Below are 14096 nucleotides of genomic sequence, written 5' to 3'. Positions count from 1 at the left end.
GTCTTCCATCAAAGTTTTTTTTAATTATTATAAATATTGTAAATATTTTTAGGCTTATGATGGATTCAAAAATAATCTTTCTTAATTGTAACCTCCTTTGATGATGTGTTCATATTTTTTTAAGTGGGGAATGCTTTCTAAATTTCAATTTCTAACCTCAGGTTATCCCTAAAATTCATTCTTATATTTTTGAGTACATGCTTTTAACATCTTCTTTTGATCCCCTAGGGCTTCCAACACAACAGGCCTGAAATTGAACAGTTAACTTCTTTCCTTGTTCTTTGTAATCACAGTAACCTCTATCCCTTTCTTTCTTTTTTTTTTTTTTTTTTTGATCCTTTTCCTGCCCTTCCTTTTCCTTCTACTATTTATTTTCTTATTCATATTTTAATAACCCCTTTACCATTATGAGACATGACAGAATTTGACTGTCTTTATTTTGTTATTATTTTTGTTTGTTTGTTTAATGGTACTGAGGGATCAAACCCAGGGCTTTGCAATTGCTAGGCAAGTGCCCACCTCAAAATTTTAATTCTCCCGAGTGCCAGGGATCCCAGGTGTGTGTCAGCACACCTGGATTTTGGCTGTCTTTTCTGTACATAAAATATACCATCTCTTTATAGCCTCTCTCTTGGAAATCATCTCTAGATTCTGTGTACCACCTACCTCCTTGCATTGTTGCCTTGCTCACATCCTCCAATCATTACAAGATAATTTAACATGGTATTTCAGGGTATTTGACCATGTAATCCACCTTGCAATGCATACCTCCTCAGGTGAGTATTCATTTGGCAGCATGAATGAACATGTAAGCACATAAATGGGAGCAGTGTGCTTTGAATGTGCAGCAGTAAGTTGAAAAGACAATATGACCCTGAACTTTTCATGAACTGCAATCCCAGCCAACATTTAGATTTCAACGTTGTAAGACCCTGAGCTGAAGTTCTAGTTGATATTGGCACTGACCAATGTAACCTGTGATAAGAAGCATAGCTGTCCTTTAGAGTGACCAGGTTGTGGTGACTTTTATACAATAAAAGAAAACAAAATTAGTGGGGATGTTCCAACAGAGTTTTAAGAGAGAAGTTTTAATTCATGTTAAAGTACAATGATTTTCCCTAAAAAAAATGCAAACATTTCCAGAACTGCATAAATTTTATTAAAAAGCATGAAAATACATATATAGTTTTGTTACACATATATTTTACACTCAATTGTGGATTTCAGAAAATCTAGACTTCTCTAAAAAATTGACCACATTTCCATGCAACTACTGTGTTTGCCTCAAATAAGAAACAGAATATCTAAGGAGAATAAGTCTACAATTTGAAGAATTATATTCACATTTCAGTCTCCCAAATATATACGCGATGTCTATAGTAGAAGGAAATAAGTGGAAACATATCTAACACAGTCTAAAGGAACACAGTGTCCATTACAAGATAATCTCGGTATACCCAGTCAACTTTAAGATAACTTTCTTCTCTCCATTTGGTTAAATTTAATTAGTTTTTATAAGAATGCTGTAAATAATTTGATTACTTTTTTACAAATTGATCAGCCTAAGGTATAAGTTGGATACAAATATAAAAATACTATTTCTTAAATGCTATTTGCTAAAAGACATAGTAGGTTTAATCAATGCAAACAATGGGTATTATGATGGATAAATATTTCTCACATGTTGTCATTATGAAAATAAACCATGTAGTTCTGTACTTCCTCTTGTTGCAAATATTCACTTATAATTGTACAAATCATTTTACCACAATAAGAAGAAAAGAGAAATATTTGAACAAATAAGTATGTACAGTGTCCTTCATTTTCAAATCTTATATGGTTGAGTATAAAGTTTTCACTGCAAAAAATTTTGCTACCAAGTTGTATTGGTTAAATCCATAAATTTAAATATTAAGCAAAAAATGTGTGGACATGAGAGCCAGCTCACTCTCCAGACTTTCCCTTCCCTAGCACCTTCATGAATGCTCCGGACACCTCCCTGTTGCACAGGCTGTAGATGAGGGGGTTCAGCATGGGCGTGAGGATGGTGTAGAAGGCCAACACCATCTTGTCCTGGGTGGGGGACCGGTCAGAAGTGGGCCGCATGTAGATGAACATGGCTGCTCCATAGTACATGCCCACCACCATGAGGTGGGAGGAGCAGGTGGCAAAAGCTTTGCGGCGACCCTCCCCAGACCCCATGTGAATGACTGCCAGAATCACATGAGCATAGGAAGCAATGATGATGGCTACAGGGAACAGAAGCATAATGATGCAGCAGATCAACATCACCCTTTCAAATGTCAAGGTGTCAGTGCATGCGAGGGTGAGCAGGGCAGGGACATCACAGAAAAAGTGGGGTATTTCCTGGGAACCACAGTATGGGAAGAACAAGGCTACCACAATGACAATTATACCATCAAGGGAGCCAAGAAGCCAGAAAGCAGCAGCCATGATTTTCTGGCTCATGAGAACTGGGTACCTTAATGGGTGGCAAATGGCCACATAGCGATCATAGGCCATTGCTGCCAACAGGAAGCACTCGGCTCCCATCAGGGACACGTAGAAGAATATCTGGGTCCCGCAGCCTCCCAGCGAGATGGAGTTCCTGCCAGACAGGTAGTTGAAGGCCATCTTTGGGACAGTGGTGCAGATGAGCATGAGGTCCATGAGGGAGAGCTGGCTGAGGAGGAAGTACATAGGGGTGTGCAGCTGGGCATCCAGGTGGATGAGGAGCACCATGGTGGAGTTCCCCATGACAGCCACTGTGAAGATGCCCAGGACCAGAGCAAAGAGGAAGGTGTGGATGGGGCTGTGGTTGAAGATGCCCAGCAGGATGAAGACAGGGCTGGAGGTCTGGTTCCCCCAGGTCATGGTGAGCTGCTCACTGTGGAGAGGACAGCTTGTAAGGAACATCCAGGATGTGTCATAGAATATAAAGGCTTTTGCTACACAGTTGCAAAAAGTTGCAACTTTGTAGCAAAAGCCTACAAAGTTGCTTCTGAATGACAAAATTATTAATTGAATTTTTTTTTTAATTTGTAGCCTATGGATGATGAGCCTCACTTTTAGGGTGAAGTGAATTTTAAATGCAAACCAGCAGCCTGGTAGGTTTTGTATTAAGAACACAGGAGGCTTCTCAAGAGGCTTCAAATCCATTTTGAGCAACAAGCTAAGTCAAATGCACAAACTAGTTTATCCTTTAACCACTTCACTAAGAGCCAGGAGAATTTCACATTTTTGGAAAGTTGGTGATATTTTTCCATCACCTTCTTCCACTGAAATACCACACTTTCACTCTATGTTCCTTATAAAATTATTTCTACCAACATGTACAGAGAAGCATTTTCCAGTGGAAATAAATTCCAAGAAATTGATACATCAATAGTAAGAGATCTATTAGGAGGTTGTATTGAATTTGGTAGAAATGTAGCCTTGTTGACAGTCCCCTACCCTCATTTCACCTGTAAAGGGGGTGTTTCCTGGAACATTCTGGGATTGCCACTCACCTGGAGAAGAGAGTATAAGACAGTGTGCTAGGGCATGGTTCAAACCCTGATAAAGATTATTTTACCTGGGTGGTCTTACACAATAATTTTTTAGGCATTACTTTAGAAAATGTGAATAATGAGTTGTAGAGTCTCATAAAGATTAAAGTCATTTAAAAAACATTGAGCACTTTATCTAGAATAGAATTTATGCCATATAAGTATTTCTAAGTAAATAAATGTTATTGGATGGGAGAAAATATTCTATTTTATATTTCTGTTTATTCAATTAATTCTGTTTCTTGTAGTGATGTTTCAGAACTGGAGCCTTCTGAGAAATGGAGGCTGCATTAAAACATCCCTTTCAAACCCCTGTTCTTGTGATGAAGTCAGAAAGATTTCAGACATGTCACTCAAACAGACATGAGATTACTGAAGGGATAAGAAAAGGGACACTGTCCGAGGGTGATAAACTGAGTCAGGGGGCAGGAAATTGAGGCAAAATCAGGGACTAAGTGTCCTCAGTGAGCACCACCCTGTCTCTGCAGGAGGAACAGGCTGTTCCTGTGCTGTCAGTCAAAGTCAGAAGTGGGACTCGGGGGGCACTCTGGAAATTTCCCTAGGATCCCAATAAAACTGGAGGGCAAGAAGGGTGCGCCACCCCTTTCTTCTCTAGGAGAACCCACCGTTTCCCTTGATAGCATCCCATTATAACTTCCCCATTCCTTCTAATAAACTCATGCCTGCAACTCTGAATGACATGTCTCAAGTCTTTCTGGCATGATTGCAAGAGTTAGGGTGTGAACAGAGGTTTCTGTGCTGCCTCATTTTTATGGAAGGTCTGTGTACTTTGACAATCTGGCTCAGTATAATGACAGCCCCCCTAGAAGCAATGGGCCTTTTCTCTGATGAGTCTTCTCACATGGCTATATTTGTTTGGCATTCTCTTACTCTCTGATTTCAAACCAAGTTTACAACTATTTGTGCTACATCTTTGAATTAGAAAAATGATATCAGATTCATGGGCTCTTTTCAGTTGTACTTAAATTCTGTAATTGATCATAACAAACTCATTTTCTTTAGTGCCCTGTCATGAGGACTAAGATTGAAACAGATTTCCTTTGAAATCAAAAGTTCCAAATTGTATTAACTTCTGTACTTTCTCATATTGAGAATGGATGCTCAGGGCTGGTCTCTACCCCTAATAGTGACCAGAGAGTCTGAGACTGTGACATGTTCCCTGGCTAGCACAGCCTAGCTAATTCTGCATACACATATCACCTGCACTTTGTGTCTATAAGCTGTTACAACTTCTGCAGGATCCGAGGAGAAGCAATCTAGCTGCATCTCCCCAATTTGATCAAAATGCATAAAGCCCATTTTTCCTTTTCCCATAATTTTCCTGTTCCTTAGCAGCAATTTGGCAGAATCCGACCAGTCATGATCCAGGCAGTTCCAGGCTGGGTCGTCCAATGCAAAGCACACAGTGTTTCATAGCTGTCAAGGTGTTCATTTCTGAATGCAGTTAACTGGGGCTCTTCCATGGGTACTATGTAAGCGCAGCTTTAGTGTAAGTCGGTCACGTGAGACTAAGAAGAAGGCATTTAGTTACACAATAACAACAGTGACAGAAACACATTCCACCCTCAGTGTAAGTTTTAGATATTTCAGTTTGGTCATTCACAGAAACTGCAGACCTTTGCAGACACGGGACAGGCTCTGAAATGATATCCTTTTGTGACAAAATATTCACATCTACCTACTTTGATAAATAGCAAATAAAGACAGTATTTTCTTATAGTATCCCCTGGCCCTTGCTTCTCTGCTGGGAAGTGGTCTTACCACAGAAGAAGGGCTTGGGGTCTGATTCCTTCCAAGAGGAAAGGAGGACCCCACTTGCAAAAGAAGACAACCCTGGCTAACTGGATACATCCTTCCTTCAACCTTCCATAGCTCAGAACCTAGGAGTTAAGGTGTGAGTTTTACACTTTCAGGCTAAAAGGTGAAGGAAGTAGGGTGGGACTAGGAGAGGAAGGGTGTCATGTTGGGTTGGTGTGGAGGATGTGACAGAGCCCCTTGAAATTAAAAAGCTCCACTGTTTTCCTGCAACTGAATATTCTCATGCTGAGAATGGAAACTGCTCCAGCCAGGGAGCCAGGAGCTGCCATCTTTCTGCCCAGCAGCGCCTAGTAAATCTACACACACACTTTTCCTGGCTTTTGTCTCTATAGATTATTACCATTCCTGTGGGACCCACTGGGGTGGGCTGTCTGCCTCCCAGTGTCTGCGGAAGTGTGATGGCCTTTGCTTCTGTTTCCCACCACCGGCTTATTTCTTATGCAGACAGCTGGGATTTCCGGCTTGGTCGTTGGTGGAAATTAAAAAATTATCAAGACACTGAATATTGAAAACTATTAAAAAAAATGAAGTTGGAGGGAAACAAAATAAGGACATAGAGAGTTGGGTGAAAACAGACTGGGATCCCAGACCCACTTATGTCTTCCCTGGCCTGCATCCTGGCAGTAAATCATTCACCTCCCTCCAATAGAAGGGGCAAAGACAAAAACGTAAAGGAAAACCGTACTTTCTTCCAGATAGAAAACTATACGACCCCTGCATCCCCCTCTGCCCTCCCCCACGGCCTCAGAAAACAAAAAGAGAAAAGAAACTAGTGCTAAAGGTTAGGTCGCACTCGATACAGGCAATGCCATTTTGAACCATCCTTCATCTTAGAGCAGGGTCACCTCATGGTCATTCTGACTCAGCCTGACCTGAACTCCGGACAACACCCCATCATGAAGCAAAACAAGGAAATGTGACCTGAACTGGAATCCTGAAACACTTGGTCAACATGGAACAGTGACCACCTCAAAAAATTGGAGGTGCCAACAGAAAGGACCCTTCCTGACAACACCTGTCAGTGGTCTAATTGCAAAAAAAACCCCTCAAACTTCCTAGCATGTATCCCAGGCTGTAAGTGGAAGATGAGTCAGTCTACTGCAGGCTCCCCCCATAAGGTGTGGCCAGAATAAACTGGGTTACTGTTGAGCTGCATCCTTTCTCTATTTCCTTACATTGAACCATTTTGGAATGGAGCTTCATTACCTTAGAAAACCCTTCTTATATGCATGTGCACCCTGACATCACTGATAGAACTAATCTACTTTTCTGTTACTCCAATACCCCTCTTTCCACTCTTCACAAACAGGTGGAGCACTCCTCTTCTCAGAAGCTCAAGGCTCACAGGATCCCAATGTTCTGCAGAACTGACTTCTACCTCCTTACTGATCTCATTTGCAAGGCATTGCAGAAAGTTGTTGGAAGATGTGTCTCATGTTCTCTGTTTTACAGGGCAAACCCTGTGCATTTCTATTTACAGATTCCACAACTCTCAGCCCAGAGTTTGGCCTCTTCCCAGGGTGGTTCTTTTATCCTGAAGTCCTTCCCCTTCCACAGTCCTCTGTTAACCACATTCTCTTCTAGTTCAAACAGCCATACCTGTCTCCTCATGTCCCCTCCTTCAGTCTGTAAGTGCAGGATCCCAGAAGATGCATGATCTTGGCCTCTGCCGTGAAAGCCAAATGCCGTGAGCCTTCACATCAGGCCAGTCAGAGTGTGCATTTTGGCCCTCCTTGTTACTCTTCTGCCACTAGACATATTAGTTCATCACTCTGAGTTTTTTTTTAATGTCTCCCATTTTTCAATGGATTGTCAAAATATAGAATAAGTTAATCCTTATAAATCCCCACTAAAGTGTGTCTCGTAGAACACATTCTTCAGATGAGTCTACATTATTACTTAGGCTTTGTCATTCTTGTAGTGTTGGGATAAGCTCCACTGTTAGCAGAAAATGTTTTTCAAAACATTCTGTTTTCTTTACTAGATGATTGGCTCCTGATTGTTAAACATGTGTGCTTATTTCTTAGATGCTGCTGATCATACAAGAGAGGCTCATACACAGGTGGAGTTCACCAGGTCCCCATAAAGACTCAACACATGACCAGATATGCTGAGAGTCCTGTGATGATTCCCGGTACATGTTCCCTTGCTCTAAATAAAACCTTAGATTCACTTAGCACCTTCAATGGCATTGTTTCATTTAGTCTAAAAACCTCACTATGATAAATATTAAAAAATTATAATTTTACAAAAGATATAAAGGGATGTGTTACAGGTCAACACGAAAAATTTACCTTCCTCTTCAGGGATCCAAGTAACAAAATTTCTAATATTTAGCTGTTGATAAAGTCTTGTTGAACTCAGGAAAGAATAAGATATTTTGGAATGCAAAGAGTCTCCAAGACTTACCTTCTCTCTGTTTCCAAGAAGACACAGTACTACTTACAGGGTAGTTATAAAGGTTTCATTTTCTGAGGAAAACCCATGGAACATGATTTTGCTAAATCTTGGGTGATTCATATTTGCAATCCCTCCAGATGATTCAGTCCCTTGTCTTTAATTATAGTAGGACATATTATTGAGATCGTCACCCCACCCGAAAGAAAAAGATCAAATGCCCCCCGGGGACCTCAACTCATAGCTGTCAGCTACTGAGAGCATGGTTTGTGCCTTTCCTTCCTCTCACTCACCAGCTCTCAGTCTCAGCGGCCTCTGAAACCAGGGCCCCCTTGCCATGGTCCCCAAGGACTAGCAACATAAAAGATAAACTGCTGAGAAGTCTCCACAAGAGCATGGGCTGGGACCTTTTAGCCTGTGCTGGCAAGATTTGGGTTTTCTTCCACTCCCACCTATGTGTTCTCCTAACAGTTACAGCGACTCCTGCTCACTCCAGGGCAGAGGTGTTCCTGCAGGGTCTGACTTCACCATGGGGGCCAGGCTGACTGGCTGGCTGCTCCATGCTCAGTTTTGAAGTGGTCACCAGGAAAGACAGCCTTTGAAAGGCCCCCAGTGTCAGCATTCCTAGACTCCAGCCACCCTGCCACCTTTCACAGGAGTAAAACAAGCTTGGCACTCTTGGTCAGTGCCAAGTCTCCCTCCTACTGAAGCCAGAAGTCAGGAGAGACTCCTGCTGGGCCTGAACCAGCCTGAGCCAGTTTCTTCTGCCGCAGAGCACAAGAGCCCCAGCCAGCAACATTATCACCTAGGCTCTCCTCCTAAAGCCCCACATCAAATCAGTTCCATATCTTGAAAACATGGATCCTCCTGAGATTGGAGACCTAATACAGCCTTCTCTGTCTTTTTGACTGATGACATGAATTCCCTATTTAGCCCTCTCTGTCTCCTGGTTTTATTGTCTCTTCTCTGATAAATAATTAAGGAAAACATGTTTTCAAAGATGTGTAGATGTACATTTAAAATTGTCAACTTTATTGACTTTTCTTAGAAATAAAAAAAAATCATCTTTCAATCTGTATCAGTGTACTAAGTTTGATAATAATGTGCTACATTAAGTAAAGAATTTATATGAATTAAATAATATTTTACTAATATCTTGTTGTTTAAGATATTTCCCATCTACTTTATAAGAAATAGATAATTATATATTATGTTTAAATTATTATGTATTAATATAATCTACGTTTATGTCTTTAAACAACCTGGAGTTCAGTTTCTATATATTTTTAGGTAGGAACACAATTTCTTTTACTCTGCATACTGAACAAATTTTTTTTCCACACCAAATGATAGCAATTTTTGTTCTTTTGATAGATAATTTATTCTTTATTAGATAATACATTTCTGAAATTATGAAGTTTTTTCGTATTTTTGTTAGTGTATTATAATTGTACCCACTGGGGGAATTCACTGCCACATAGTCGTACACACGCACAATGCGACAACCCAATTTGGCCAATTTCATTACCAGCCTTTCCCTTTCCCTCCCTCCCCGACCCCTGGTCTTTTTCCTCCCTTATACTGAGCTCCATTTAACTTTGATGAGCACCTCCCCTTTTCTCCCCTCACCCCAGTCTTCACTAATGAAAGAAAACATACAACCCTGTATTTACTGAGTTTGGCTTAGTTTGCTTAACAAAATATTCTCAAGTTCCATTCATTTTCCTGCTAGTAACATGATTGTATTCTTCTTTGTGGCTGAATAAAACTCCATTGTGAATATGCACCACATTTTGTTTTCCTTCATCTGTTGATAGACACCCATCCTGGATCCATAGTTTGGCTATTGTCCATTATGCTGCTTTAAACATGGGTGTGCACATGTCACTGAAGTATGATGACTTCAATTCTTTAGGATAAACTTCTAGGAGTGGTAAGACCTGCAGGTCCCTCGTCAGAGAATGCCACCAGGAGAAAGTCCCCAACAGGAGAAAGTCCATCACCACCGCGGAGTTGGGCATGTGCGGCCGCAGCTCTGCCTGGAAAGGGGAGAGAAGTCAGGGAGACACGGTGAGCAAGTGCAGCCTGCATCTCCTCTTCCCACTTACTTACTTATGTGTGTATTCTGTGGTCTGGGGCCAAAGCCAGAGCCTCGGGTGAGCTGGGAAAATGCTCTACCAAGGAGCTATACCCAAGCCCTTGACCTCTCCATATTCTAACCTTTCCTGTGGACCTAGCATTTTTAAAATGATTCTCCATTGGAGTAGTGACCTTCCTTTTATTCAAATTGAGAAGATGCTACTTTGTTATTGGTGCTATTTTTCATAAGTTTCTTAAAGATTGAGTCTTATGCAACCTTGTGTCTGTGATCAGGTAAACTTTGTGATATTATATCATGTTTTAATACTGAATAAGTTGCAATATCACTAAAATATTTTTGTCATTAATTCTTTATATATATAGTTTTGGGTACAGAAGTTGGAAACTGTTCATCATATTACCATGATGTTATCTTGATTCATTTAACAATTGAACAGATTCTGTGTTCTGGATAGGATCTTGTTGTTGCTTGTTTACTTGTTTGCAGTGGTGGGGGTACAGTAGTTTTCAGACATTAGGAGCATAACTTTGATTCCTAGTTATCTAGTTCAAAATCCCAGTTTTCATCCTGGTGTAAAATGAGCGTTTATTTGAGTATGTGCCCGCACTGGGATTGAACCTAGCATTTATGCATGCTAAGTGTGTGGCCTACCACTGAGCTACATGCCAGGCCCCGAACAGCGCATTATCAAAAGGCCCAGTCTCTGCTTCTTTGTTGAGCCAGATGAATGCTCTCCTTCTTCTGACAATCCTGGGCAGGATTAGATAAGCTGACATGTACAGCATCCTTGGGAATGACCCAGGACCCCGCAATGTTGCTGAGATGCCCCTTGCTTTCGCTGCCAAGAGCATTGCTATTATGATTGTCCTGTCTCACTTCCTGAAGAGAACGTACTGCTGTGGAGACTTTCTAGGAAGAGTTTGCTTATCAATTCTGACTCACTCAGTATGGGGGGTATTAGTATTGTGACTTCTTTACAGAAAGAATTCCTGTCCTATTTGCAGCTGCAGGTCAGCATAACAGGCTGCCCCTCTGGTGGCTCTGCTAGGAGGCTACAATTAGCACCCTGGAGCTCCTGCCCCTTCCAATGTTTCTGTCTGTATTGAAGGAGTGTCATTTTTTGGAGCAGGGTGAGGAGGTGTTGGGGATGAACTCAGGTTCACGGTTACATGCATGTGAGGGAAACTCCACCACAGAGCTGTACCCAGCCCGGTGCTCACATTTTTAAATTTGCCTGTTTTGATGGTTTCAGGGATGGATGCACACCAGATGAATAATCCACCGCTGAGCTCATGGTTTCTTATGATGATGGGCTAGTTATAATTTCCTCCTCTCTTTTTTTGTTGTTGATGATTTTATTATAATTTTACTATATGTAATTTTTATGTACTATTATGCTAGGCACATAGGGCATGTGTCCAAAATATTTTTAAGCAAGGCAAATTTTCCAACTAAAGATCACCAGGACCATCACTGTAGAAGAGGGAGCCAGGAGATTTGGCTCTATCACTTCCATTCACTTGGCAGGTGAAGTTGGCTACTTTCTTCACACAAGACAAATGCCATTCGTCTGTATAAACAGAATGATAATTTGTGCTGCTGTGATCAGTTGAAGTGACAGAGGTTCCTTCATCTATCTTATTCCATAATTAATTATTACCACAAATATGTACTAAGTGCTGCTATCACAGGAGTTTTGTAAGTAATAAATGACATCAAAGTCCCTCAGTCTCATAACGTTTCATCTATTTGATGAGACTGACACTGGACAGTTAAACATGAGAGTAAAATCAAATATTTCTGAGAGTTTTAGATGATTCTGAGCTAGGTGAGGACAGCAAATGTAATGGGGGAGGAAACATAGCTTGGCCAGTTCACCAGGAATTCTTGGAAGTCAGCAAACCACTGTGGAAATGAAGCACCATAGTTTGACTCTTCCCTGGCCCCGATGTCTTGGTTTTGCTTTTTAGTAAGGTGAAGCCTCCCATGTGTTTGTTGAACAGATTTGATAAATTAGATTACTGCCCAAGATGTTCATACATTGGTTTGAGCAAGAGACAGAGTTAAATACTAATCCTACAAAACACTTAAGAAGAGTTTTAATATAATTGTATTATCCAGAAGAACAAGGATCAAGGGGAAAAAAACTTTTGAAAGATTTAACTGATCTGTAAGCTAAAATTTCATTATTTAAAATACTTTTTCTTATGTAGAAAAACTCTGAGGGAACTGGTCTGAAGATTTGTGTATGCTGTGTGCATATACATGAGGTACATATATATTTAGAGAATGATAAATCTCCTTTGCCACATCAGTTAGTATGCCTTAAAGATCTGGCATTCTGAAAGTGATTTTTAAAGTTTTAATTTCAACATCTTCTAATATGGATAGAATGTATTTCATTGAAATGACACTACCAATAGTGTTCTGCTTATAGATCTCTGTATGTAGTGAGTGTGATCCAGCAGCCAAAAATTTCCTGATTAGTCCCAATCGAAAAAAGTAGCAGGGCTGACAACATCCTTGCTTTGGGGCATCTCAGGGTCAGGAGAGAAGGCCTGGGTTATACAGAACTCCATCTTAGTTTATTAATGTGCTGTAAATAGCATAAATAAGCATGTATTTCTCTATGCTGAATGAATTATAATTTTGCTCTATATGAGCAATTCCTATATACCAGATTTAAATAATACACTAGTTTTTCTAAAAGTGCAAAATTTCTTGATAATTAATCAAAATCTAGATATTAAAAGAGCTTGTATTTGCACAGATACATCACAGTTTTTTGACTACATAGTCATTCCCCACCCATAAATAGCCTGTTTCTTCATAATTTATTTGAACAAATTACATGATTAGTTTTATCAAAATAGATCCCTAACCCTATGAAGATACATGCTGCCTGATTGTCCTTTATATTTAGAAGTCTGAGGGCATCCCAATAGGGTCTTATGCTGTCTTTATTCTATTACCTTCAATCTTTGTAAAAAGTTGATAAAAAGCTTCAGATTGCCTTAAATTGAAGTTTGAAACATCACTTGGTTCTTTATTTTTTAAAAATTTATGAAATAAACTCTGGTTAAAACTTAAAATTCTATGTGGCAAAAATAACATTCCAGAAGCAGAAGTTTTGGGGTTAAAAAGCCTGGTTTTTCTCTTGTCTAAGCCAATTTCCAGCTCCATGAACTATCCTCTTAACCAAACGACATGGCAATGGCCTGTGTTTTAAAAGTTTATTGTATACAAACATCCTCCAAAATGATAGGTATTTTAAAGGAAGCTCTTCTATTTATTGACCACACGATATGATTATAAACCTACTCACATGATCAAAATAATTAAAATTTCTATTTAAAAATTACTCCTTACCTTTATCAATTGCAGCTCAATTATTCCAGCTAAGATCAGTCTCTCTAGGGAGTAACTTAGTGTCTTTTTAAAAAGATGAGGTGATAACTTAAAAAATTCAAATCGTATTATTAAACAAATATTCTCTTATGACCACAACTAAGACAGCATTTTCCTTAATAGAAAATGAACATATAATATATGGACTTTTGTGTAAAAAAAAACCTAAAAGTGCTTTTTCTATTTTGTAGAATTTAAAACAAAATTCATTGGTTAAAGTTTTAAGTTACTCCTGGAATCACCCATTGGCACATGTACATACGTGTTCAGTCACTCAGGAAGTCATGACTGTGTCTCTGACGTGTCTGTGGCCAGCTGCCAGGGACTGGATGGCAAATCAGAGACACCAGCATGGCCCTGACACGGAGCTTGGTCAGGGAGATGTGCACCCAGTGCCACACTTTCACAAATTCCTCAGAATAGTGACATCGTTCTCTCTTATGTGATTCTAGGACACTTGTGTTCTTTTATCTTTGGTTTGGACCACAGTTTTCCTTCTTGGAGGCCGTCTTAAATGCTCAGGTCTTGGGGGCACCCCATGACTTCACTGCTCAGCATCTGCGTGCAGCCAGATGATCGCTGTTTTTACTGTTTTTCAGTGACAGCAATGATCACCATATTCGGTGAAAGCTACCCCAGAGAAAACCCACGGCCTGGTTTTGATGTCCTACCCACCTGAGCTTGGTGGGTCAGTGGCAGCCCTCCCCCCTTCCTTGGCTGTCCCACTCTCTGACACCAGTGGACCTGCTTGCTTAATTGAATGAACTGTTCAGTTTTATGACACTATTAGTTTGGGAGAGATT

At 40.2% G+C, this 14096-nt stretch overlaps 1 protein-coding gene across 1 annotated transcript; it reads right to left on the bottom strand.

The window, feature by feature from the left end:
• Positions 1-1944: 1944 nt before the first annotated feature.
• LOC143398918 (olfactory receptor 2M3-like) lies at positions 1945-2874 on the bottom strand. Its single transcript, XM_077109372.1, has one exon. It carries the CDS (start codon positions 2872-2874, stop codon positions 1945-1947), a length of 930 nt encoding a protein of 309 aa, XP_076965487.1.
• Between the last annotated feature and the right edge of the window lie 11222 nt (positions 2875-14096).

The sequence above is a fragment of the Callospermophilus lateralis genome, chromosome 5, assembly GCF_048772815.1.
Source record: "Callospermophilus lateralis isolate mCalLat2 chromosome 5, mCalLat2.hap1, whole genome shotgun sequence".
Taxonomy (NCBI): domain Eukaryota; kingdom Metazoa; phylum Chordata; class Mammalia; order Rodentia; family Sciuridae; genus Callospermophilus; species Callospermophilus lateralis.
The sequence above is the reverse complement of the archived record's forward strand: the minus strand, read 5'-3'. Positions and strand labels throughout refer to the sequence as shown.

Excerpts from the sequence above, each read along its gene's own strand:
- LOC143398918 (XM_077109372.1), bottom strand. The coding sequence starts at position 2,874 with ATGACCTGGGGGAACCAGACCTCCAGCCCTGTCTTCATCCTGCTGGGC.